The sequence below is a fragment of the Meriones unguiculatus genome, chromosome 9 (genome assembly GCF_030254825.1).
Source record: "Meriones unguiculatus strain TT.TT164.6M chromosome 9, Bangor_MerUng_6.1, whole genome shotgun sequence".
In the NCBI taxonomy this organism is placed as follows: Eukaryota; Metazoa; Chordata; class Mammalia; order Rodentia; family Muridae; genus Meriones; species Meriones unguiculatus.
The window spans coordinates 29,721,383-29,745,613 of NC_083357.1; the positions used below are offsets into that span (position 1 = coordinate 29,721,383).

Sequence of the window (24,231 nt, forward strand, 5' to 3'; positions counted from 1 at the left end):
CCTGTAGACATGATTGGCTTTTCACAGCATGATCTACTGTGACTGTGACAAGGAGATCCAGGGTGGTTGTGGCTAAGCAGAACAGAGAGAAAGCATAGGCAAGAAATTCTCAAATTTAATCACCACAAACAGAAGCAGGAAGATTTGTGGAAGCCGTGAGTTCAAGACCACTAAGAACCCCACCTCAAAAAAAAAAAAAAAAAAAAAAAGAAAAGAAAAAGGAGAATATTCACCTGCTCATTTATTATTGTATGCCAGGCCTAGGCTAAACTGTGTGTGGGCCTTTACCTTTATTTCCTGGCACAGTGTGTTATATTCAGGTGCTGATCCACAAATGTTGGATGCTCATGTCAGTAAACAAACTATTTCACTGCAATTTCTGAGTTTCCTACTGTAAAGGACTGAAATCTTGCTCACTTCCTGGAATTAATTCATAGTGTTAACCGTAGATTAAGGCTTACTTAAAAAAAAATCTGTTGCTTAGGCAACAAGATTTCTCTATGCCTACTTGCCTTCAGTTGCCAAGGCAACAGAAGGTGTAGTTGGCTGGCGGCTCTGAAACATCGGATGTTTGCAGCTTCAGAGACGCCTGCAGTGAATACCTTCTCTGTGAGCATGATTTCATTAGAGGCTGTGCCCTGATTCCGGTCTTCATAGAGAGAGGAGCCTTCAGAGGTTTCTGACCATGCAACATCATGGATGTGATCAGCAGGGCCCTCACATTGTCTCAGGACCCACGACCCTTCCCTCCCAACAGCCACCCATCTCACCATTTACTCGAGGCTGTTCTACCTCCCTTCTTTATAATCTGGGTCTCATTTTGCTTTTATTGCATATGCGTGTCTCATTACTACTTACCAGAACCAACCTGGCCTCTCTGCCAGTGTCACAATCAGGTAGATTTCCTAGCAACCTGATAGCAAAGAGCAGTATGCCAGCGGTGAGAGTCCCTTTTCTACAGTAGTTCTAAGATTCCCTGGTTATTGCTCATTTGCCTTCAACCTTCAATACAGTCTAAAGGGAAAGCCAGGAACCTGGTGCCACCTCCTCATGGAGAGACCAACTCTGTTAACACTGTAGTAGATGAAGAGCTTGACCAAACCTGAGAGCCCAGCCTCCCACAAGTCAGCTGCCACACCTGTCAGGGTCATGAATGTTGAATGAGTCTAGTTATGTTGTATGCCACGGTTGAAGTAACCTCACATGACACGTTCTCGGTGTCGTGAGCCAAGCTTCTCATTTTCTACGATGTATTTTAAGGATTTCTTTGAGGGAAAATTCTAGAGCTTTTTCTCTTTCCTAGCCAGGACTTTAATGACAATATAATTATCCAAGTAATTCACGCTTTTCTGACAAAATAATTACCAAACCAATTCACACTGTGCTTGCATCAATTCAGAGTAAAATCTATCCTAAAAATCACGGAGTCCAGCTTCATTCTCTGCCGACTGTGGACTGGTGTGACTAATCATGTGGACTAGCACTCTTCAAGGCGTATGTGCTGTAGACCAGGCCATGCCGGATCTGGGGACTGAGAGAGGTCCTGGCCTTTAGAATCCTTTAAGTTTCTGAAATGTTCAAGCTTTATGCTCAAGCTGAAATGTCACAAGCTTTTTTCATTAGGCAGGATCTTCAATATATCTGAAATTGCTCCCTGTTAAATCATCCCTGTGGCCAGCTGAGCTATTGTGGGAATGGAATCACACTGCTCCAGAGGTCATAAGTGTCCTGTGTGCCTTGGTCTAGAATTTCCTCAGGCTCTGTATCATTTTTGCCATCTGCCCATCTGGGCCCAGCAGTTGCCCAGCAAAAGCTGTAACTTTTGTTCATAGTGGATCTATGCCATTTTGATGTTACAAATGACTGCCCATCCTTGTGACTAATGACTTACCTTCAAAGAAATGAGTGTTTTTTCTGCTGTCCTTGCACAGCAACCTCAGAAACTTTGAGACTATGAAGATGGCTTCTTTTTTCTACTGGTGTCTAGCACAGGGTCCCAAGGAAAGAAGTGTGTGTGTATGTGTGTGTGTGTGAGAAAGAGAGAGAGAAAGATTTATATGAACATTTCTTAATGCTTATATTTTAAGATTGATTTTATTTTTAAATATATGTATGTATGTTTGTATGTGCATCCATGGGTACATGTGCCCACAGAAGCCAGTAGAGGGGACGGAATCCCTCGGAGCTTGGAGTTACAGAGGAGGCGTAAGCTGTCCTTGTAAGGATGCTGAGAACTGAACTTGGGTCCTCTGTAAGAGCTCTTAACTGTTGAACCATCCTTCCAGCCTTCACCTTAAAGCTTACTAAAGAAGAATCTAGAGTTATATGGCACAGTGCAAAACTTGGAGCAGCTGAGCACAGTTGCCACATGGATGTCATGTATCCTATCACACATACCATTTAATAGGAATATTTGAAACAGAAGACTTTCTAGGACAATAAAAATAGCCATCCAGCTAACTCAGTTTATGTGTTACCAGCCTTTCAAAAACATCCATATGGATGATGGAAAACAAATGAGAGTTTTCCACAGGTTGCATTATTCACCTTTAAGGTAATGAAGGCCATGAGGTGTCAGACCTAGCAGCTCTATGGCCTGACTAAAGCTGCCAGGAAGGAATAGTGCCCAATGGCTTCTATAGAAAGGTCTGGAAAGTTTAAATGGAGATAGTTCCGCACATGTGTTGACTTAAACAGCCAAAAATATGGCTAGTGCAACTGAAGTACCAAATGCTTAGTCTGGTATTACTTTAAATGTAAAAGAGTATAAAATACTATTAGTTTTAAAATGTTGTTTTGGATATATTTGATGAAATAAAATATGATTAATTTCACATTTTTTTTAACTCTTTAAGAATGTGTCTATCTAGGGCCCAGGTCCCGCCTCTGAGAAAAAGGTATCGGACGGGTCTGATGCTCTTTGGGTGGATGACACCTAAACGAACATCGGTACAAAGTCCCAATTTATTTCTAAGATCAGAGATCAGACCTCTACTCTTGCCTGATGAGTCTAAAACAAAAAGGGGGAACTGTAGAGAGCTGCGGAATGCTATGCCTTAAAGATGGAGCTGGTTTCCGCCTTCCACCTTCCCGATGGTGAGTGCTCTCTGTCACGAACAATTCCACATTTGGCTAAGGCTGAGGATCTGGCTTGCTTCCATGTATGTGGACCTATCTGCATTGCCCACGTGGCACACCTGGGTTGGCTACCCAGAGGCTATTTAAGCTGTGGGCTGGCTTTCCCCAGGGTCTGAGGATTGTTCAAGGTTCCTGAATAAACTGCATTGAAAAAAAAAAAAAAACAAAAAAAAAAAAACCTCATAGACAATAAAGGATCAACCACAAAAAAAAAAAAAAAAAAAAAAGAATGTGTCTATCTAGAAAGTTTTAAGTTAGTGGTTTTAAGGTTTAAGAAGTGGAAAGGAATTAAGGAAAAAAAAAACATTTGTAAGACGGAGATTCGGAAGTTTTCTAGCATCTAAACTAGATTGTTGGTAAATGTGTGCCAACTTGGCTATGCTTAACAACGTGGGAATGAGCTGCGAGTGCACACAGGAACTCATGTGAAGGAGATAAGGTAGGGGAAGCCGTCTATCAGCCATGTGCCCAGTGCTGCAGAGTAGAGTCCAGGACAGCCAAGGCTACACAGAGAAACTCTGTCTCAAAAACCACAAAGAAAGAAAGAAAGAAAGGAAGGAAGGAAGGAAGGAAGGAAGGAAGGAAGGAAGGAAAAAAGAAAGAAAGAAAAAAGAAAGAAAAGAAAGAAAGAAAGAAAGAAAGAAGAGAGAGAGGAAGGAAGAAAGAAAGAACAGAAAGAAAAAGGTTAGTATTAGCTGTTTTTAATATAAAAATCATGGCCAGTCAAGGTGACCACATGACAATTTGAGTCTAGTCTGATCTGCATGAGCTCACACACACACATACACACACAAGCACAACACACACACACAACACATACACACACAATCACTGCTTTGATTTTGTGGTAACAAAAACAACATTCAGGACACTGAGCTTGGATTTGCTCTTCTTAAAGGTTTGCTCATCACAAATGACCCAAGAAGGACAAGATGCTTCTGTTTGCCCGTAGAAAGTCCATTCTGCACTCAAAATATTGATTTATGCCTTTACCAAATAGAGCAAACGGCCGTTCTCAGCAACTGTTTGTCTCTAGGTGGAACTGTTCTAATAGCCCCTGTCTGATTCTGTCTCCAGGGACTTCATTGGTGGAATAGGATCAAGACCGAGACCAGGTAATTCAGAGTTGACACAGCTGTGCCCTCCAAAAGCTAGTGTGGACTTGTCAGTTCACCCCTCCCTTTTCCTCTCTTCAGCTTTGCTGCCTTTCCATCTGCTTGTGAAAGTGCCACCCTCATGCCCAGGGCCCACCTTAGGAAGGAGAGGCCGAGGTAGTACAAGGTGGCAGTTCCAGAGCCGGCCTGGTGCTGCTCTCCATAGCCTCAGAGATCACGGAGTACTCAGTAGATCATTCCGTTGTTAAGCACATGGCAGAACAAAGAGCTGAGCCTAAGGTATCTTGAATGAAGCTCCAGGGTGCGTGTGACAGAGAGCAGGAGAATGCTGTCTGACTTGCCCACCACTGCTGCAGTTCAGTGGCACGAAACTGAGCCAGACATAGGCTGCCCTTCACATTGCTGCCTTCAGGAGAATATAAACCACTTAAGCTATAAAGTAGATAATGACTTTTTAATGTAGGTATTTATGAAAACTCACCCTCTTCAGTGCCAGAACATGCATTTTTCCCCATCTCTTTTGCTTTACACAGTTAATTTTCTAAACACAGGTTTTTGGTTTTTTGTTTTGTTTTGGTTTAAATGAAATTATTACATAATTTCTCTCAGTTAAAAATTATTCTTATGTGTGTTACCGTTTGTCTATGCCAATGCACACCTGCTCTGGGACACACTTGGAAGTTAGGCAATCACTTTGTGGCATCAAGGCTTTCCTTCCATGGTGGTGTCTAGGGACTGAACTCATGTCAGCGGGCTTGAACAGCAAATGCCTTTATCTGCTGAAGCATATCCTCAGCCCCAAATTACATATTTTTAGATGTAAATGTTTATAATGATGCTGTGGGATGAGAAAAACAGTTTAGCTAGTTTTTTTAAAATTCTTTATTAATTACACTTTATTCACTTTGTATCCCCCCTGTGGTTCTCTTCCTCCTCCTGTCCCAATCCCTCCCTTCCTTCACCCTCTGCATGCATGCCCCTCCCCAAGTCTACTGATAGGGGAGGTCTTCTTTTCCTTCCTTCTGATCCTAGTAAATTAGGTCTCATCAGGAGTGGCTGCCTTGTCCTCTTCTGTGGCCTGGTAAGGCTGCTTCCCCCTCAGGGGGAGGTAATTAAAGAGCAGGCCAGTCAGTTCATGTCAGAGACAGTCCCTGCTCCCATTACTATGGAACCCACTTGGATAAGGGTGATTAAGGAAAGCCAGTGTCTAATAATAACAGCAAAATTATCAACTAAACCTAGACCATTCAGCAGGCACCTGGTGGTTTTGCTTTTAACATATGAGAGTGTATAATTCTTGAGCGAAATGTTTTATTTCATTATGTGGGTTATTTAGAGTTCTTCTTCGGTGCTGTCTTCACCTTTACTCCTTAACTCATGTTGTTTGGTACATTCGATATGTATGCAGTGAGCACAGATAATGTGGGTGAGGTTACAGTGATTTTAGGCCAGGTCTCTCCACTTATTGAACTTTCTTTGAAAGTGTTATGGGAAGTGTTATGGATAGGCTGTCATTATGTCAGTATAAATGCAAAGTAAGATGGTTGTGTTGTGAAAATGCCCAAAAGTGTCACATTGAGCCTGGCTCCCATACCACTGTCTTGGCAAAGGTGAGTAACAACATTAGGTGGATCTGAAATGATGGCTGTTTTTAGCTCTTTAACAGTGAGGGCAGCACTCCCCCCCCCCCAGCAACTGTGGGCCCATGTAGTTTATCATATAGATTCAGTTTTTTTTTTTCCTCACGGGTGGATTGAGTTGGTATAGTGTAAACTTTGATTTATTAAAGTTTGAACTGCAAGGCACTAGAGCATTTTGTGTGTCAGTGAATGCTGCCTTTTCCTCCCAGAATGAGGGTTTGGCTTTACTGATCTCGTGGAGCACACACATGCACAGGAGGATCCGGCCCCACCTACAAACTATTTGCTTCTTAGTCCAAACTTTGCTCTTTACTTTTCTCCATTTGAATGCTAAGCTGCATTTCTGCCTATTGTAAAAGTGCTTTTAAAGTGTCACAGGTAAATCTAGACCTCTGCGGGTTTAACAAACAGCTGGCAGCAGGCAACTTTCTCAGTCACCTACCCTGCTGGTGACTTCACTCCAGACACACTGTGACACTCTTCCTCACTGAGAGTAAAGGTGTGACGCTGACTCCACACTCCACCACAGGGGTTAGGACAGCAGGTACAAACACACCAGCACCACTTAGTTATGAAGAAGACACACACCAGGATGTGTGAATGATTGGTGTAGTGTCTTAAGGAATGTTCTATTGTATTTTTACCTATTTGACTTCAAATCTAGCTTTCTTAGGTGGAGTTAGAACATGTTAGAAATTAAACATAGCACCCACAGCTCTGAATTTCTTAACTATGCTGTTAAAAATGGCATGGAGGAGAGAATTTAATCAAACTTTGAGCAAGCCCCAGGACTGAATGCAGCACATGAGAATCACTCTCCCTGTGCTGTGCAGTAACAGGGATGACAACCATGACTATGGAGTGGCATGTCACCGTCTTAGGTGGTTGTGGAGACTGGCTCCTAGAGGTCTCTGAATCCATAGTGTGAACAGCAGAACTGAAAGGCACCTCAATCCTGCAGAACCACGAATGCCAAGCTACCCCAGTTAATGCTCTTACAAGACCCTACGCTGTCTTTTCTTGTTAACTGGATCGTATCGATAGTATGCTATACTCCCATGTCTTGGGTTGAATAAGATGCAGTTCCCTGTCTAGAAAAGTGAAAACCTAGGGTGGAAGTGTTGGCAAGAATTAGCAAGGAATCAATGTATGCATGAAACATGTTGTTTTAGTCAGCTGGATATCTTCTGCATATTTTACCATACCCCAGTGCCATTTATGCCATTTCTCAATGCTTCCTCAATGTGAACCTTTTAAATAGAAGTCTATATTATCTCTGCAGTGGGAAGCCCGCACAGTGTTACTTGCCATAAATAAATAGCAGTTCTACACATAAATAATACATCTGACTTAGAAAAACATCCCTGTGCGTGTGTGCATGTGTGCGTGTGTGTGGTTTATGAATGAGTCCATGTGTGTGCAGGGGTGGTTGATGCCAGAGGTTGATGTCAGGTGTCTCAATTACACTTGTTCCTTACTATTTGAGACGGGGTTTTCCACTGAGCCTGGAGCTCATCCATTTGACTAGGCTAGGTGGTCAATGGCCGTAAGGGGTCCTCCTGTCTCCTCTTGCCCATTGCTGGAATTGCAGATATGTGCTTTCATGCTTTTTACTTGGGTGCTGGAGAGCCAAATTCAGGTCCTCATGCTAATGAACAAGCACTTCACCCACTGAGCCTCTAAACCTTCAAGCCAAGCACGTTTCTAAATTTTCTTTAAGTTTTTACTGATTTTTTGTTAGTTTCACATGATGACCTTAGTCTCATTCATCTCCCCATCCTTTCTTATCCACCCTCTGCCCTTGCAACTTACCTTTCCCATAAAAAACCAAACCAAACCAAAACAGCAAGGGCAAAATCTTGCCATGGAAGATGTCACACAGCATACCCATTTGTCAACACATCTTTAGTGGCAACTATTCCTTGCAAAGAGTCATTGGTCTTGGTTGGAGGCCTCTGGCTTCTGCTGTACCATCAGATTCTCACCAGTTTTCCTCTTGTTGATCCTGTTGTTGCCCCATGTCATGGAGATTCTACAGCTTTGGGTCACCTGTTCTAGCAGTTCATAGATGGGTTAGGCCAACTCAGAGCCCTGGATCTGGGCCTGGGTAGAAGTTGAGTTGGGCAGCCTGTGGGTTCTCCTGAGCCTATGCCACCAGGACCAGCTCTACTGTGCTGCTCAGGTGACGGGGAGGGCCAGCTCCCCTACTCTTATGCCCTCAGGGCAGACTTTCCTGTGCCCATGCAACTAGGGCCAGCTCTACTGTGCTGCCAAGGCAAGGTGCAGGGCTCAATCTTTGGAGTGCTGTAGCCATCAAAGGGCAGGGCCAGCTCTCCCACTTTCATGACCTCAGACTGGCCCACCCATACCCCAGCCACGAATGTCAGCTTGATTGCTCTGCTCAAGTGAGGGGTGCAGCCTGCCAAGTCAAATTCTTAAGTATAAGTGTGGCTGGAGTAATGCTGATATTTCTTTCCCTCTTTAACCTCAGTTTTCATTTGGAGAGAACATGACACCCATATGCTGGATTGATGTGTTGATCTATGAGTGTTCTCAGTCTGCACTATCAATAGAAACTGTCACTTCATGATTGCTAGGCTCTTAGGTGACTTTAAATGTCTATGATCTATTTTTGTATTCATCCTTTCCTCAGGAAAGTCAGCTCTGAATAAAGTACTTTGTGTTTTACCCGAATATTCCAGAACCACAGTTCATATTCTCCCTGTTTCATGTGGGTGTCTTTAGTGGCTTACTTTCTGGTTAGTCATTGGCACATACTGTGTAAAATGACTCTCCACAACTGCCAAAGATTTCATACACGTTTATCATTCTTTTTCCCAAGACAAGAGTTTCTCTGTGTAGTCATAGGTATCCTGGAACTTGTTTTGTAGACTAGGCTGGCCCAGAACTTATAGAGATCTACCTGCCTCAGCCTCTTGAGTGTTTAGATGAAAGGTGTGTGCCACCACTGCCTGGGATGTTTATCTTATCACATAGCAGCCTCCTAAGCATGTATAAGCTGGGCAGAGTTTAGTTCAAGTGTCTGTGCTAGTAGCCTTTACCATGCAATTGGCACACAATTCTGTGCCTTTCTGTGTTTCCAGTAGAATTTGGAGTATATTGTTTCTATCTCTCGTCTTGAGTAGACTTTTTTTTACAAGTGCACACTTGAGCAGCTAGGTATACATACACACACACAAGCACACAGGACACACTCACATACTCCTATGAGGTCAGGTATTGGAAATTATTTGCTGAGTCACCAGTACAGATATATTGCTGCAAAATTCCTTGCTTCTCCTCACATCTGATCTGAAATTCACAGTCTGAAACACTCCAAACTCAGGCTTTAATCGCTGACATGAACGATTCTCTCCTGATGTCGAATGCTGAATCCATTCAGCAAAGATGTGTGAAATCACAATCAGGCTGTATGTGTCTCATGTGTATGAACTGTTGCATATTTAAAGTGTGTAAGTACTGTGAATGAGATTTGGGTTCAGACTTTAGTTCCATCTCCAGTTCATCATGGGTGTCCTAATATGCCCAAATATGCAGCAGTCTAAACTTCAAAGCATTTCTCTTCTAAACGCTTCAGATGAAAGCTCCTCACCAGAACTTTGCTTGAGACTGGGGTAGGAGATAGGAGAACAGCTTGCTTTAGCAGTGATGACTTGCTTCCTAGTTCTTCATGCCAAGGAAACACTGAGCAAAGTGTGCCAGATCCCCAGAAGATGCTACCTCTTGAGGAGGATGTTTTTCATACTTTTTCTCTATTTTATTTTTAATTATGTGCATGTGTGCATGTTTGTGTGTGGTATGTGTGCACGAGTGTAGGTGCCCACAGAGGCCAGAGGCATCAGATCCACTGGATCTAGAGCTATAGGAGTTATGAGCTCCCTGACATGGGTCTTGAAACTGAACTTGGATCCTCTGCAAGAATGTAAGAACTGTTAATCACTGACCTAATTTGGGAGTGATGATCTTGCAGAGAACTCACTTTTCTTGCCTATTGATAATTTTTCAGTGTGCTGTTGATTTCTGTCAACCTGATACTAAGAAAACCAACAGTTGCTTGTTTCTCTCTTCTTCTCTGTGTAGCAATTTTGTACCCACAGCTTGGTTGGCATGGTAGCTGGGGATTTTGAGACTGCCTGTGCTGATGCTGAGCTGGGTACCGAGTGTGGCAGAACCCTATCTAGGCTATGTTTGTGCATACTTATCCTACACCTATGCACACACACCAAAAAGAAAAAAAAAGGGAAGGAAGGGGGGGAAGAGGAAGAGAGGGAGAGAAGAAAGGAAAAATGGTAGCAGGGAAGGAGGGACCTGATTTATTTGGCTCATAGTTTGGAGTTTCAAAGGCGTGGCGCTGGCAGTGGCCCAGTCTGGAGGCAGTGTTCTTGCTGGGCAGTTGTGAGGCAATGCATAGCCTCATGCAGCAAGAGACTGACTGCACATCCAGGTCTGCCTTCCTTCCTAAATAAGACATTGGGGTTCATTCGTGAGGCTCTACCCTATTTCAGTATAGTAGTTTCCCAAGGCCCAGCCTGGCCTGTCACCTGCTCAGCTAGCTTGTTTCATGCCTGTGCAGAGGTATCTCGTGATGAAAGAGGTTGAATTTTTCTACAGATTCTGGAGGCAAACCAAGATCAAAGGACAGTGACTGTCATTGTGAGGCTGATGCTGCAGCAGACAGCTGCCACATGTAGATTCCCCCAAAGCACGCATGATGTCAACCCCCTGCAGTTTAGTCCCCATCACTGTGCTCCCACTTGAGTAGAAGAAGCCTGAAATCATGCTAATGCTACCTGGATGAGAAAACATGCCCAATCCAGGCCTCTGCCTGCAGCTCCAGGCCTCTCACGAGAAGGCCTTCCTCACTGTCCATGTGGCTCCTGGCTTCCTCTCCTGCTCAGCACTGACTGTTCCTTTCATGGCCTTGCCCAGCGACAGCAGAGTTGGCTGATCATGTCCTTTGTGAAACTGTCCCTGTAGGTGGAGGCCGCCCCTCAAATGTGCCTCCATCATGCCAGGGCTGTGTTCCGTGCCTGGTAAAGGGCATGCTCACTCACTATGGTCCTCACAGCTGTGTGCACAGCCCTGTCCCCGTTCCTTACCATTCCTTACAGAGCAGTGTTGCCTCCTCTGCTGCGATCTTGTCTGCCTGTCTCAGAGGTTCTGCTTCTTGGCAGGAAGAGTCCAGAAACATAAGTGGTTGGCACTTTATCCTGGCTAATTGTGTGTTGCATAAGTGTGCTGTGTGGTATGGGTGTGATCTGTGTGTGTGGCGTGTGTGCTGTGTGGTGTGTGTGTATGTAGTATGTGTAGTGTGTATGTGATGATGGTGGGGGTGGGAGTGTGTGTGTGTGTGTGTGTGTGTGTACGCGAGCACTGGGAGCCTTGATTATTCATTGGTGTTTGAAGGAAATTGTTTCATACAATGTTCTTAGTTGTAAGAGGACTATTAAGAAAGAGGGAGCTGATGGGAGGAGAAAGGGAGGGCAGTAACTGGAGTAAAGGATATACTATCCAACCACCTTGATATACATGAATGTGTCATTGTGACCTGATATGTCAACTAATGTATATTTATTAAAAAGGTGAAAAAAAATTAGGACCTGTCTGTCAATGCATAAGAAGTACAGTATTGACAGGGAATTAATCTGGAAAATGTAGTAGGAGAAAATTATTCCAAACCAGATAAAGTGATGTGACTGAGATTGTCATGATCTTGGTTATTACCAACCACTAAATAAAGAAAAATAAAAGAGGATATTTACCTGGATTTTGAATTTGTCTTCTTGCCTAAGGGCTAAGCTGCACTGTGCTACAGAGGAATTCAGAAAGGCTAGTGTCAGCTCAGTGAGGATGGACTTTTGGTTCAGACTGCAGTTAGCTGATGTTGTCTGGGAAATCCATTGTTTGCAAGCGTTAGAGGCAAATCTCTGCAGACCAGTCTCACACTGCACTTTCCTTTCCTTCCTAAAGCCAACTCACACCAAGGATAGTCTCCCTGCCAGGCCACCCCTGGGATCCTAAATTCACTACAATGTGACAGCAGCAGGGACCTCAGAGATTTCTGAGTGTGAGGCTTAGAGTCACCTTATTCTATGTGTTAGTGGTGAGAATTACTTTCTGATCAAAGAGGAGTAACAGATTATGTAGAAAAACATAATACTTTTAACATGAAATTTAAACAGAACAACATTCAGGATATGTAAAGAACATTTGAAAATAAAATATATAAGCAATTATCCAACAGCAGTGATGTAATACACCCAATAATTTTACTAGCATTCAAACCTACCAAGTAGAAAAAATACAGACTGACACAATTATAATTTGATAATATGTATCAAATTTTTCCAGGTATGAAAAAAATACATTCTCTTGTGGTCAGAATGTGAAATAATTCAGTCACTTTTGCAGACATTTGTTTCGGTGAGAAATGAGCAGGTCTTTAGCCTTGTTGTCCCGTGGCTCCCAGTGAGACATACACTACAGCACTGCTGACAGTCATGAGAAATGGACGGCAGCCGGGGTCCTGGCCAGGCAGAAGCTGCTAAGCAAACCGTGGCACGCACAGCAAACCGCAGCCTCTTCCACGGTCATGAGGAATGAGCCAGAACTGGTTTATCCATGACGCACTGAAAAAACAGTGCCCTCTCCCCACTGTCTCTGGGACATAACGTGTCACCACTCAACTGAGAAGGAGCTGGGGAGGAAAGAAAAGGAAAAAAAATGAAAGGGAAGGGAGGGTTTATATATATAAATTCTTTTTATGGTTCTACCCTTCAGCCTCTGTTGGAAGTGGCCCTCAACGAGCAGCACGGGTTTCCTAACTGAACAGCCCCTCGCTATGTTTGAAGCTTTCCAGTTCTGTTCCAATCCACTGAGTTCATTTTTCACAGTGCTGCTCATAACCTATGAAACTGATGTCAAGACTCAAAGATAGTTTGAAAGTTACTGCTCAGAGCTGCTTGTGCCTGTGGGCCAACTGGATGGGGAAGGACAGGAAGGAAACACCCAGCTAATGTCAGCAGTGGCGGTTCCCGTCAGAGGTGGTTTCAGAACCTTGCGCTTGATCTGTAATAACTATTTTTGTGTTTGTTTGCTTGATTTACAAGGCGCTTTTACAATTAAACATTTAAAATTTCATTTTAAGAGAGTAAGCAATCACCAGGTGTGGTGGCACGAGCCTGTAATCCCAGGACCCAGGGAGGCAGAGGCAGGATGATCTCTTGAGTTCAAGGCCAGCCTGGTCTATAAAGTAAGTCCAGGCCAGCCAGGGCTACACAGAGAAACCCTGTCTCATAAAAAAAAAGAAGTGAGAGAGAGAGAGAGAGAGAGAGAAAGAGGAGGATGAGGAGGGGAGGAGAGAGAGGGAAAGAGAGAAATTTTTGAAAGTCAAGAGCTTACTAGAACTGAGGAGTTGGTCAGATAGACTTAAAACCCAGTGTTTTAGTTCAAGCACATAGCTGTATGTTAAGCAGCAGGTATTCTGGCCAACTCCTTGTTTTTGTGTTTAGGGACGCAGATGAGCACATGCTTGTGGTAAGGTAGGGTCAAGCCTATGGTACCCCTCAAAATGCTGCTACAAACCTAGATGTGCTCAGCCAACTGTGAGACCTTCCCTTCTCATCTACAAGTCATGACAGACGAAAATGCCAACACGAACGTGACACAAACCAGAGTCCTCCAGTGTTCTGCTACCAGCATGAAGGCAGCACCCTGACACAGACAGGAGCTTGCCTCTGGGGGCCTCCGGGTGGGGAGCAGAGCTGCAGAGGGTGGGGTTACTGTTCCACAGGCCACATGCACTGTGGACAGCAGCCAGCACCACCAGGCTGCTCTTAGCTGCAGGCAGTTAATTCTTGTGATTTACTTTCCCATCTTTCTACCCCGAGGGGAATTTATTAAATTACATCTTAATGATCCAATAATTGATGCTTGCAAGGGGTTCTCAGGAGAGACAGACCCTTTACGTCTAAATGAGAAATTAGCCCTCGTTGGCACAGAGCTGGCTCACGTCTCGTGCTGGTTATCAAACAAGTAAATAGTGATATCCATAAAGAAGATCTTCATTTTTTATTTCCCTTTTTGTTTTGTGTCTTAAATGGATAATTTCATGTTTAAATACCCATGTAAAATTCTCTTTAAATGTTTTGAAAACAAAGAATTTATAGCAAGACACACAAACTTTTTTCTGAAAGCACACATAAGAATCATCTTTAATATTGTAGTTATTGCTGAAGCAAATTACTATAACAAATTTGATTTCTTAAATTCTGAAATGGTATGGAAGAAAGAAAAGGATATCTTGGAAACAATTTTAATAAAAGGAAACCGGTAAATGAATATTATTACAGATGGAAGGGAAAGTCTGGATGAAAGTGAGGGGTTATTTTCGGGTTTCTTCCAAGGTCTCCATTGTAATCTGTGAATGAGAGAAGAAGGGTGTGGCTGATTCCTGCAGTGAGGCCATTCCTATATTAGCTTTCTAGTCCTCAAGGACAGAGCACTGTGGTAAGGAATATGAAGTTGAGTGAGCAGTTTGTGTTCAAATTGACAGCTATTAGCCTGAATTTGGGGAGGTGTGATGGCTTTACCATGATAATTCAGGGCAAGTTAGCCCTGTCCACTTAGACCCAGAAGGAAATTGAAGTAAACAATTAAGATTTGCAGTAATTGAGGATTTGAACAATACTTAATTCTACTGTGTAGTTTTGCCTACTTTGTACTTTGTATCTAGTAGTTTTGATAAGATAGCTTTAAAATACATTGTAGAAGGTGTGATGAACTTAAAAACAAACAAGCAAACAAACGAATGTCCCTCCCTCAGAACGTCTTACCCCAGGCAGCATTTCCTCCCAATGGCAGCCTCCTGCACCTGCACCTGCAATTTTCCTTCATCTAATGTGACCAGCTGTACCCTGCTTCTGCACTCCACCTTCTGCAAGGGCACCTGGTCTCTCAGTTGTGTAAGGGATATTTATGTTTCTTGAGTGCTGGAGACTTGGAAGGAAATAACAGCTTATTTCATTTTATAAAACACTCAAGTGTTACAGTGTCCCATTGGTAAGATGAGATCTTGGCTTCTTTTTTACCCTAGAATCTTATTGTGTTTTCCCACTGCTGGCACTTTTGAAAGGGGGCTTGACTAACTGCAGGATTTATCCCCACAGCATCTGCAGGCATTGCTGTCTCCCAGCGCAAAGTGCGGCAGATCAGCGACCCCATTCAGCAGATTCTACTCCAGCTGCACAAAGTCATCTTCATCACACAGGTCAGTGCCCACCAGGTTTCACTTCTGTCAGCCACAGGCCAGAGCTAACAGTGCTGGAAACATACAGCTTTGCAGGACTTTGAATTACAGAGAACTCTTAATTGTTTTCATCTGAATTCTTTTCAACACGGGATGTCTTTGTAGGGACACTTTGGCCTAGAAGTAAATCTGTCCAGTTTTCCCCACAGCTTCTGTCTGTGGTCTCCATTCTAAAACAGACTCCCACACAAATGGCTCTTTAACGTCAGGGATGCAAGAAGGGACAGAACTGGGTTGCTTTTTCTACAAGCAACGTTATCATAGGAATGAGGGGAATGGGACCTGTCTCCTTTCATCTGCTTTGAGAACAGAACCTCTCAAGGATATGAAAGCCACTCCCATAAAACCCAGGACTATTAAAACTCTCTGTTTATGAATCTGAGTCATAGTTCGTCAGAAGCACAGGGCTCAAGCCTGGCTGTTGGTTGTGGGCACACTTCAGCACAGTGTTGAACAACTGGGTAGTGCGCCTAAGCCACACTCTACTTACTAATAACATGTTTATTTTTTAAAATGAAGTGTAGATATTTGGATAAGAAAGTGCGTACTTTGAAGTTCAAGATAGTGGCATACGATGATTTTGTGCATCCCTTCACTCATTTGTCTTATGATCAAAAAGCACCTGTTCACGTGATTCAAGTGACAAATACTGTTCTAGGCATTGAGAGGCATAATTGCCTTGTGATAGTTATTCTTGATTTCCAACTCGAAGAGCATCAGAATTACTATGAGAGAAATGTCTGTGAGGGACTATCTAGGTTAAGTTAGTTGATGTAGGAAGACAAACCCCAAATGTGGATATCACGGGCCGGAGGCCTGGACTTAGGTAAAGGAGAAAGGGAGCTGAATACAAGCATTCATCCAATGTGACCAGCTGTGTTCTGCTTCTGCCACTGTACCTTCCCAGCTGTGACAGAGTAAGCCAAAATACAGTCTCGCTTCTTGCCCCCACCTTCTGTTGCTTTTGTCAGATTGTTTGTTTGTTTGTCTAAACAACAAGGTAAATAACTAGCCCCATGTCCTGATCACCTGGAGCCCAAGAGCCACCACGGGAGCCGTTGGAGACCGTTGTACCAAGTCTAGTTGCACATCCAGGGGTGCAGAAAAGTAATGCACCAGCTGCCTCCTGGTAAGACAAATGTGTGCTCAGACTTCGTCTGTCATCATAGACCCCATCTTGGGTGACCTGACCAAAAACGTTGATTTCTATAAGCTAGGGACAGTTTAAGACTATAGGAATCTCTGCTGGTTTATAAGGAATCACTGGTGATTTATAATCAGCATCTTGCATTTCTGGAAAGCCTGCATATTCTTTTCCCCGGTGGATGGTCACTATGATAAATGGCTGCACATTTTGCTGGGAAGAGTGCAGAAAAGAAAATATGGAGAGTTTCTGTTGTAATAGTTCAGGGTTCCTTACCCAGAGATTCCAGCTTCCCTGTTATCCCAGGGCCTCTGGTTGAGTCAGGTCTGATGAATACTGTTAGAGGCAGAGCCCCTTCACTGAGGCAGCGGCAACTCAGGCCAGAGTGTTTTCTATAAGCACTGTTGTTCTTTTCTGCTGTCACAACAACAAAGAAAAACACCCACCAATACAACTATCAGCCTCCATTCTGGGAACACCTGACTAGTTGCTTCCACCAAAGCTTGCTGAAGCCAAGGCTCTGTCAGCACATGCTTGCCGTTCTTTGTGGTAAGTGCCCTAGCTGGTCACTGGCGATCTAGTTTTATCACTCTGCTTCTGTTGTCAGATTCACTGGGCTCCTGTATCCTTCAGGCTCTCTCAGCCAGCACAGGAGAACAACTTCACAGCGTGGATGGGGGCAGGGCCCCTGTTGCCCTGTCCAGTGCTGTCCTGAAAGAAAGGACTACCTTCTGGAGGTCCCTGGTTGATGTCATCCAGAGAGGGGTGTGCAGGCCACAGATCCACAGATAGTAAATTACCCAGACCACCCCACCATTCCCACTTCTCTGCACCTCTGAAAATTCCCGCCTCTGTAGACTCTCGAATTTTAATTTTACCCCCACTCAACACAAGTAGTTTTCACTTTCTGACGTGGTTCTGCTTTGTTCTGTGGTCTGTGACTTTGGCCATGTAAACCCCTTGCTCCTGAGCCCTGTGGATCAATTCCCATGAACTGTATGGAGGTCTGGCGGGTTATGGATTGGACCCTCATCCCCATGGGTCTTGTGAGGGGTATGCATGCTTTTCCACTCCCGGAGAGTTTCTCATCCAATTTTCAGACAGGGAAAGGTTTGTTTCCTGAGAACAGAGTAACAAGTTATGTTCAATTAAAATAACAGCTGAAAGTGGCTTGGGTTTTAGAGTCCCAGCTTCATTGGGATTCAGCAAGATGCCCCAGGTTTATGTTTTGGGGTCCAACGCAGTACCCTTAGTGTTAAGACCAAGAAGAAGAGGTCAAATATGAGAGCAGAGACTTCCACCTCAGGCGCAGGTTTGCTGAGGTGCTTTGCTGGAAAAACTTGAAGCCTGCCCTTGGAGACGCGTCAGCCGCTTACCCTGAGGTCCCTGTTGAAGGCTGCTGAGAGTCAGCAGTCCAGGGTGGCTTGCTGAGAAATACCCTCTACTGGACCAGGCATGCCACTGGGGGTTGAAGTACCTGGCATGCCACCTACAGATGGTGCCACCTACTGTGACTGGGGTTGAGCAATTCCATCTGGGGTCCTAGCAGGTACTGACAACTGTTTGCTGGTGGAGTCAAGCAATGCCAGAGCATTCTGGACCCAGAAGGACAAGCTCCGCCCTCCTCCAGGGTCTCTTAACAGACTGTACCTACAGAATGTAGTATCTACAGAATGTAGTATCTGGCCATTGAGCTCTGTTGCTCTGATATCCTAGCAGGACAATCAGGATGGACTGATGGGCACTGACCACTATCTTACAGTGGGGACCAGGCAGGCAAGGCCACTAGCTTCTTTGGGACTGCCCAGCCTCTGGGCTCTCCTTATTTCCCCTCTTGTCATTTTCCCCTACTTTGGGGAATCATATGCTTGAAGATGAATCTTATCTGTCAGTTTTGCCCCAAATCTAGTGTTCTTCTCAGTCTTCTCAGTCAGCTGCTCTTCTGGACCCAAGAATCTAAGATTGATTATTTTTCACACTATTTTCTGCTGTCAGCTGGTCTCTGTAACCACACAGAACTTTTAAACCTATTAAATGGAAGAGTGTGAGGGAATGCAAGCAAACAACTGGGAGAGAGCTTGATTAATGAATATGCATGTCACCTACCAGATCAGATAGTAAATATATCATATTGAACTGCATGTCCATTTGTGCGCCAGCAAAGGGTTGGGGAAAATACTCCTTCATGCTATCCATAGCTGTAAATAGCTCTTTAGTTACCCTAACGGTTGATCACTAATTTGAGAAATTTAGCATAACTTCTGTATGTAAACTCCTGTGTGGTAAATACATTCTTTAATGGATGAATGCTTTTTCTTTATTGGCTTCTATGCATTTTAAGCGAGGATGAAACTCTTGTACATATGTTATTACTCGTTTAAACAGCTGGTGTGCTGGATGGTTTTTGTGTTTTTTGGCCAGTGACATGCATTCATTCCATGCTGCCAGTTCAGACATAACGACTGTAGTTTTTCCAAATGCACTTTAAGAACAGTTTCAACTTCATGTTATTGACACAACAAGAAAAGGTTCCCCTCTGGGAACTTTGCAGTGCTCGATACAGCCAGTGCCATCACAGGAAGGAGACCTCATGTTGGTGCGCTTGCTGCATAGAAGGCCAAGCTGTACAAAGGAAGCTTCTTCAAAGTACGATTGACCTGAGAAACAGGGCAACTCCCCTCCGCCTCACTGTCCTTGTGAGGGATGGAGGGGATTGACAGAGAAACTCGCTTGTTTCTGCTCAGTTTCCACAGAGATACACAGAAAAGCTCACCCAGTGGCCTCAGTTCTGTAAGTCAGGGCATTAAATCCTCCTTCTTACCTTGATTGCACATCTGTTTCCACTGACATGGAAGCTCAGCCTTAAGGCTGGCATGTGAAAAAGGCAGTGAGTGGTTTATTTCTGGTACTGGGAACCAGTGTTCCACCGAGTAGAGAGTGTTTGATACTCATATGTTACTTCATAGTTATTGCATAGGGAAGACCTGAGAGCTGAAGAAATTAGATATCCTTTAATTTCCATTTGGTTAAATAGATGCTTTGAAGTCTTCATCTAAGAACTTTAGAAACTTTGGAGACACATCTGTCTCCAAGCAAATGGAGGAGGTCTTGGGAGGACCCATAGTATTGCCCATCATTGGGGTGTTACCAACAGCCAATAGCATCCCCCTGGCTCTCACACTGTGTTATGCAGCAGCATACAGCAGTCAGTCCAACCACTGGGCCCCCTGAGTACTCATGGCTAGGATGTCAGAGAGTCCATAGTAACAGCATGACTGTATTTCTCATAGCAACTTTGCTTTTAGGGACAAATGTTAGATTTTTATTTCTTTAAATGGTAATCTTAGAATGTTTGATTTTAACATTTATGGAAAAAGTTCTTATGCAGTAAAATGTCAAAATAAAATAAGGTGCTATTTTTGGTCCACTGTTTAACCAGTGGAGCCCTGAAAATTGCTGGTGTCTTGCTAATGTACAACTAGGAAGAGAATCTGGGATTTTGGAAAGAATCTCTATCAATGCAAGTTTGAGAAAACATGCTGGCCTTATTTTTGTTGTTATTGTTTCTCCTTTTATTACTTTGTGTGGTACAGTAAAAGCCATTTTGATGTGTGAATGGAAGAAAATGTGATCTTTTCTAGAATCAGTTTCTTCATCAGGAAAATGGGCGCTCTTATAGGCTGTGTGTGCCTGGGATGTAATTAATGACATGGGAATGTTTATAAGCTGTGAGGTACTATAAGGCAGTGGTGAGCTAGTGGTGTTGGCAAAGGGAAAGGCTGAAGCAGAAGACTTAAGTACACCATGGAAGGACAGTGTGTGAGGAATCTTTCCACCACCTAGAAATTGAACCTGCTTTGCAAATTTGCTGTGAGAGAGATACAAGACGATGAGCATGAAGGAGTGATCACAGCGCCCAGCATGCATGGGCCCAGGGTTTTGGTTCTATTTTTACATAGATTATGTTACTATACTTACTTCATCTGCAGTTGAACAGTCATGATTCTGGGTAAAGCTTTAAATTATCACCGAAAGCTGTGTTAATGGTGTTTATCCAGCGAGACACAGTAGCTTGCTTGCACAGTCTGGATCTTCAGTTGTCTGGATATGAGCTCTTACACATTGAACTCAGCGGCGATAGATGAACCTCCGAGTCACTCAGAGGCTATGGGCCCACTGGCGATCCACACCTTTAAAATACCTTTTTAGCAAGCAGGGTGCCAACCTTTCCCTTTCAGGGACTTGCTGCCGTCAAGCGGGGAGAATGCTAGTTGGACCTAGGCCACCACTGCCCCCTGCTGTTTGGTTTAGGGAGGTGGCGCCTTTGGGTGTGAAGCAATAGAGAACTGTTGCCCCAGGCTGCAGCTCCATCCTCTCAAGGTTCACTCCTCCCGTGGATAGAGACTAATGCTGAAAACTATCTCCTTCACCTTCCATGTTCTCCCCTTTAGTCCATGTGAAGGGAAAGAATAATTGTGACTTTTGAGGGCTTTGATTCATCCTACTACCCTCAAGGTGGCACACATCGTTTTTATCGGCCCCAAATAGTAACGAGATATCAACCTTGAAGACTCCCAGGCAGTGAAGTAGGGCTGGGACATGATTATCTCTGCAGTGTTCCTGCCTGTTTTGGTCAGCATTTGCTCTGAGTTTATAAGTTTTTGTTTCTTTTTAATTGGGAACATTCATTTTATCCCCCCTATATACCATTTTCCCCTTTATCTCTTCCTTTGAATGTTTGTCTATTTAAAAAAAGTTTATCAAGACTGAGTCCCCTGATAATCCTGATTATTATTATTCTTTTGTGTTGATCTTCTTCCAGACTTTACCTCACCCTCTGTTCCATCAGAACTCTGATTCCCTGTGTAAATCCTGCCAGCAAAGCACTGCAAATGCTGTGGTTATTTAAAACCCCCCTCTTTTCTAAGATTCTGCGTTGACTGCCTCTGTCTTTCTGAAATGTATACCATCCTAGCCAGGTCATAATGTATGTCAACCCATGCTGCTTTCTTCCTGCTAACACTGACCCCTAGGATTTGGTTTCCATCCAGCTGAAGAACTGTTATAGGCAGATGTCTGTGTATGAACTTACAAGTTTTTGTGTCTCCTGGGTCAAAGTGTCAGATCCTTGTAAAGGCTGTGGCTGCAGCACTTGGCATGGTCCTCACGTACCACAGGCACTCACACATGAGTGGCATGGACCTTCCTTGTTCAGGCTGTTCCTCACAAAATGTATGTGTGCATAGCTCTTAGGTGCAGAGTTGTATCAGTAAGTGTAACCATGACAAGGTAAATGGAGGCAGAGCCATCCTTCTGTACAGAGGATGAAAACTGTGGCATATAATTTGCTAACTCAGATTCTTTCTCAGTCTTGTTGAGAATGCATTGTTGCCTTGGCCCCTGGAAATGTTTTCTGTAGGAGAGGATGAAGTGTGGAGAAGTTGGTTGTAATGGCTGTCTTCTTGCTTTCTGAAGCTCCCTCCGGCTCTGCACCATGATCTGAAGAGAAGGGTTGTAGAGAGATTTAAGAAGTCTCTGTTCAGCCGACAGAGTAACCCGTGCAACCTGAAGTCTGAAATCAAGAAGGTACGTGCTTTCCACACAGGGACTTGTTCGGGGGAGACACCCTCCTCCCAACTCAGCTCACTGAACTCTGCTCACTGTCCAGGGGTACTGCTTAGCACACCAAATGGGTATTTAACCTCTGACTTCTCATCCTCATTTCCGAGGCTATTATTTTCAGACAACTGGTTCCTTATCACTACACATTTTCCTAAGAATACATGTCTTTAATTTAAAAATATGTATATTACAGCCTGCCTTTGAAGAGTCTGTTTCAGTACTTTTGAGAATGCTCTTCAGTGAGCCCCTAAATTGCATTTCCTGTCTGGTACAGTCAGCTGGCCCTGTGAGGCCTTGATTTTAATCATCTATGGGGGCGGAACGAACTTGTTCTTCTCAGCTACAACACTCTGCAGCCGTTTCACCTTTGGGTACAACAAGTTTCTGTTCACACATACAGAAGCTAAATTGTTATGCCAAATGGGAAGAAAACTGAGACAGGAAGTCTGCTTTTCCTGGAAGTCCTATATACCTGCTCTTCTACCCCTGAAGGTCCTAGGCTTAGAAAAGTCTAGCTACTGTGATGGACATAGTTTGGTCCCTCCAATGTCTTTAACTCCTCCTCTTTAGTGTCCTCATCTGCTTAAACGTTGGTACTATGTTGCCCATAAACTCTTCCTCTCAGGTTTTTTTGCAATTTAAGAACAAATTTATTAATCCTGGGGAAATGTGTTAGGCTCTTTGATTAAAAAAGAAAGAAAGAAAAAGAAAAAAAAAAGAGAAAAAGAAAACAGCAAGTGCCTTTCTCTGTATTGCTGGAGCAGAGCCATAGCGATGTCTGCTATCTGGATGTGTGTGTATATATATATATATATATATATATATATATATATATATATATACCAAAGGGGCAGCTACAGGCAGGTAAACAAAGCATGATCTCAGCCCTTGGAGACAGGAGAATGAGCTGCCCTTCACGTGCTGCCCAGGTAAACAGGGCAAAGTCATGGAGACGATGGAGATGAAGCAGCTGTACAGGAGGCCTCACACCAACAGTCTCCTAAATACCAAGAAGAATGTTTTTAAACATCATAATCTCATGTTTCCCACAAAAGATTACAATACGCTTAGCTTTTATGGTCTTAGTAAAGTGATACTGAGAATAAGCCAACTTACATACAAATTCATCTTAGCAGAAATCCTGTTTTTTATAGATGAAAGGTTCTACCTGAAAGGGGTGTTCAGAGGCTCCTTCACCTGCCAGCCAGTGGTTTTCTGCTCCTGCCTGACCTGCAAGTCCTCCTCAGTCTTTCTCATGCAGGCTTCCTCTGTGCTTCGTTCCTCCTAGACAGCAAAGCCATGTTCATTTGTGAAATCATCCCTCCAAAGCCCCCTCCCCTGGCTGTCCTTGGCTCCCTTCCTCCCTTCTGGAGAGCACCTCTAACCAGGGTTCTGGCCTGAGCATAAAAACAGGATTGGTGGGGGAGGGGAGGCGTCTGGGGAGCTCAAGTGAGAGGGTTACTGAGCCAGGTTGGGCGACCCCCATCTGCAGCAAGCCTATCAAAACGTCAAATTAAGAATGAAAAGCATGGAAAGGAGACTTAGGCATTGGGGCCACACAGAGGTCCTGTGGCTTTTCCAGGCCCCAAGTGGTCTTCAGGATCCTGAGAGAAAGGCAGTGTTTAAATAGAAGCAAGGTCTATGCATCAGTGCCTGGCTCTAATCTTTCTTTCAAGATGGTCTGCAGAGTTGTCTGAACTATGGAATCTCTCTCCAGGGGACTTTTATTTTTCCTCTGGCACCAAGCGTTAGCCTTTTCCTTCTCCCAGCATGAGATTCCTAGGGAAATTTTCAATTCCTTGGGGGTCCCTTCCTTCACAGTCTGAAAGACCAGGTTTCTTCATTTCGGCTGGAGTAACTTAGGGGCACCAAAGCCAGCTGAATAATCACACAGTGGCCTTTCAACCTGGGAAAAGGGAGAAGGAAGATGGAAGGATTAGTTCAAGTCAGTGTTTTAAACGGCACTGCCAGTGAGAGTAAATTCATAACAAATATCTTCTTTTAAAAATATCCTCACCAAAAAATACTCTAGAAACTAATCAAGAAGCATTCAACTCAACATTTCCCCTGTTTCTGAGGAGATGCAGTCAATTGGTCCAGGGCAGAGATCTCACAAGCTTGAATTGGGCTTTTTCGGGATATAGGCAGTATAGCACTGCTGGGGACTCCTGCTGATGTGTCTAAAGGACTGAGAGCCATGTTGAGGCTGTCCCTGAAGCATCACTAAGAATACAGCCACAGCCT

The 24,231-nt window shown here is 43.9% G+C and overlaps 1 protein-coding gene across 1 annotated transcript in view; it reads left to right on the forward strand.

The window, feature by feature from the left end:
- The window catches only part of Nek10 (NIMA related kinase 10), a 183,720-nt gene that overhangs the window by 137,298 nt on the left and 22,191 nt on the right, over window positions 1-24,231 (forward strand). The window contains exons 30-32 of the mRNA XM_060390990.1: window positions 4,216-4,253; window positions 15,082-15,182; window positions 21,841-21,951. Of these exons, the coding sequence (XP_060246973.1) occupies window positions 4,216-4,253; window positions 15,082-15,182; window positions 21,841-21,951 (250 nt within the window). The remainder of the gene's footprint in view (window positions 1-4,215; window positions 4,254-15,081; window positions 15,183-21,840; window positions 21,952-24,231) is intronic.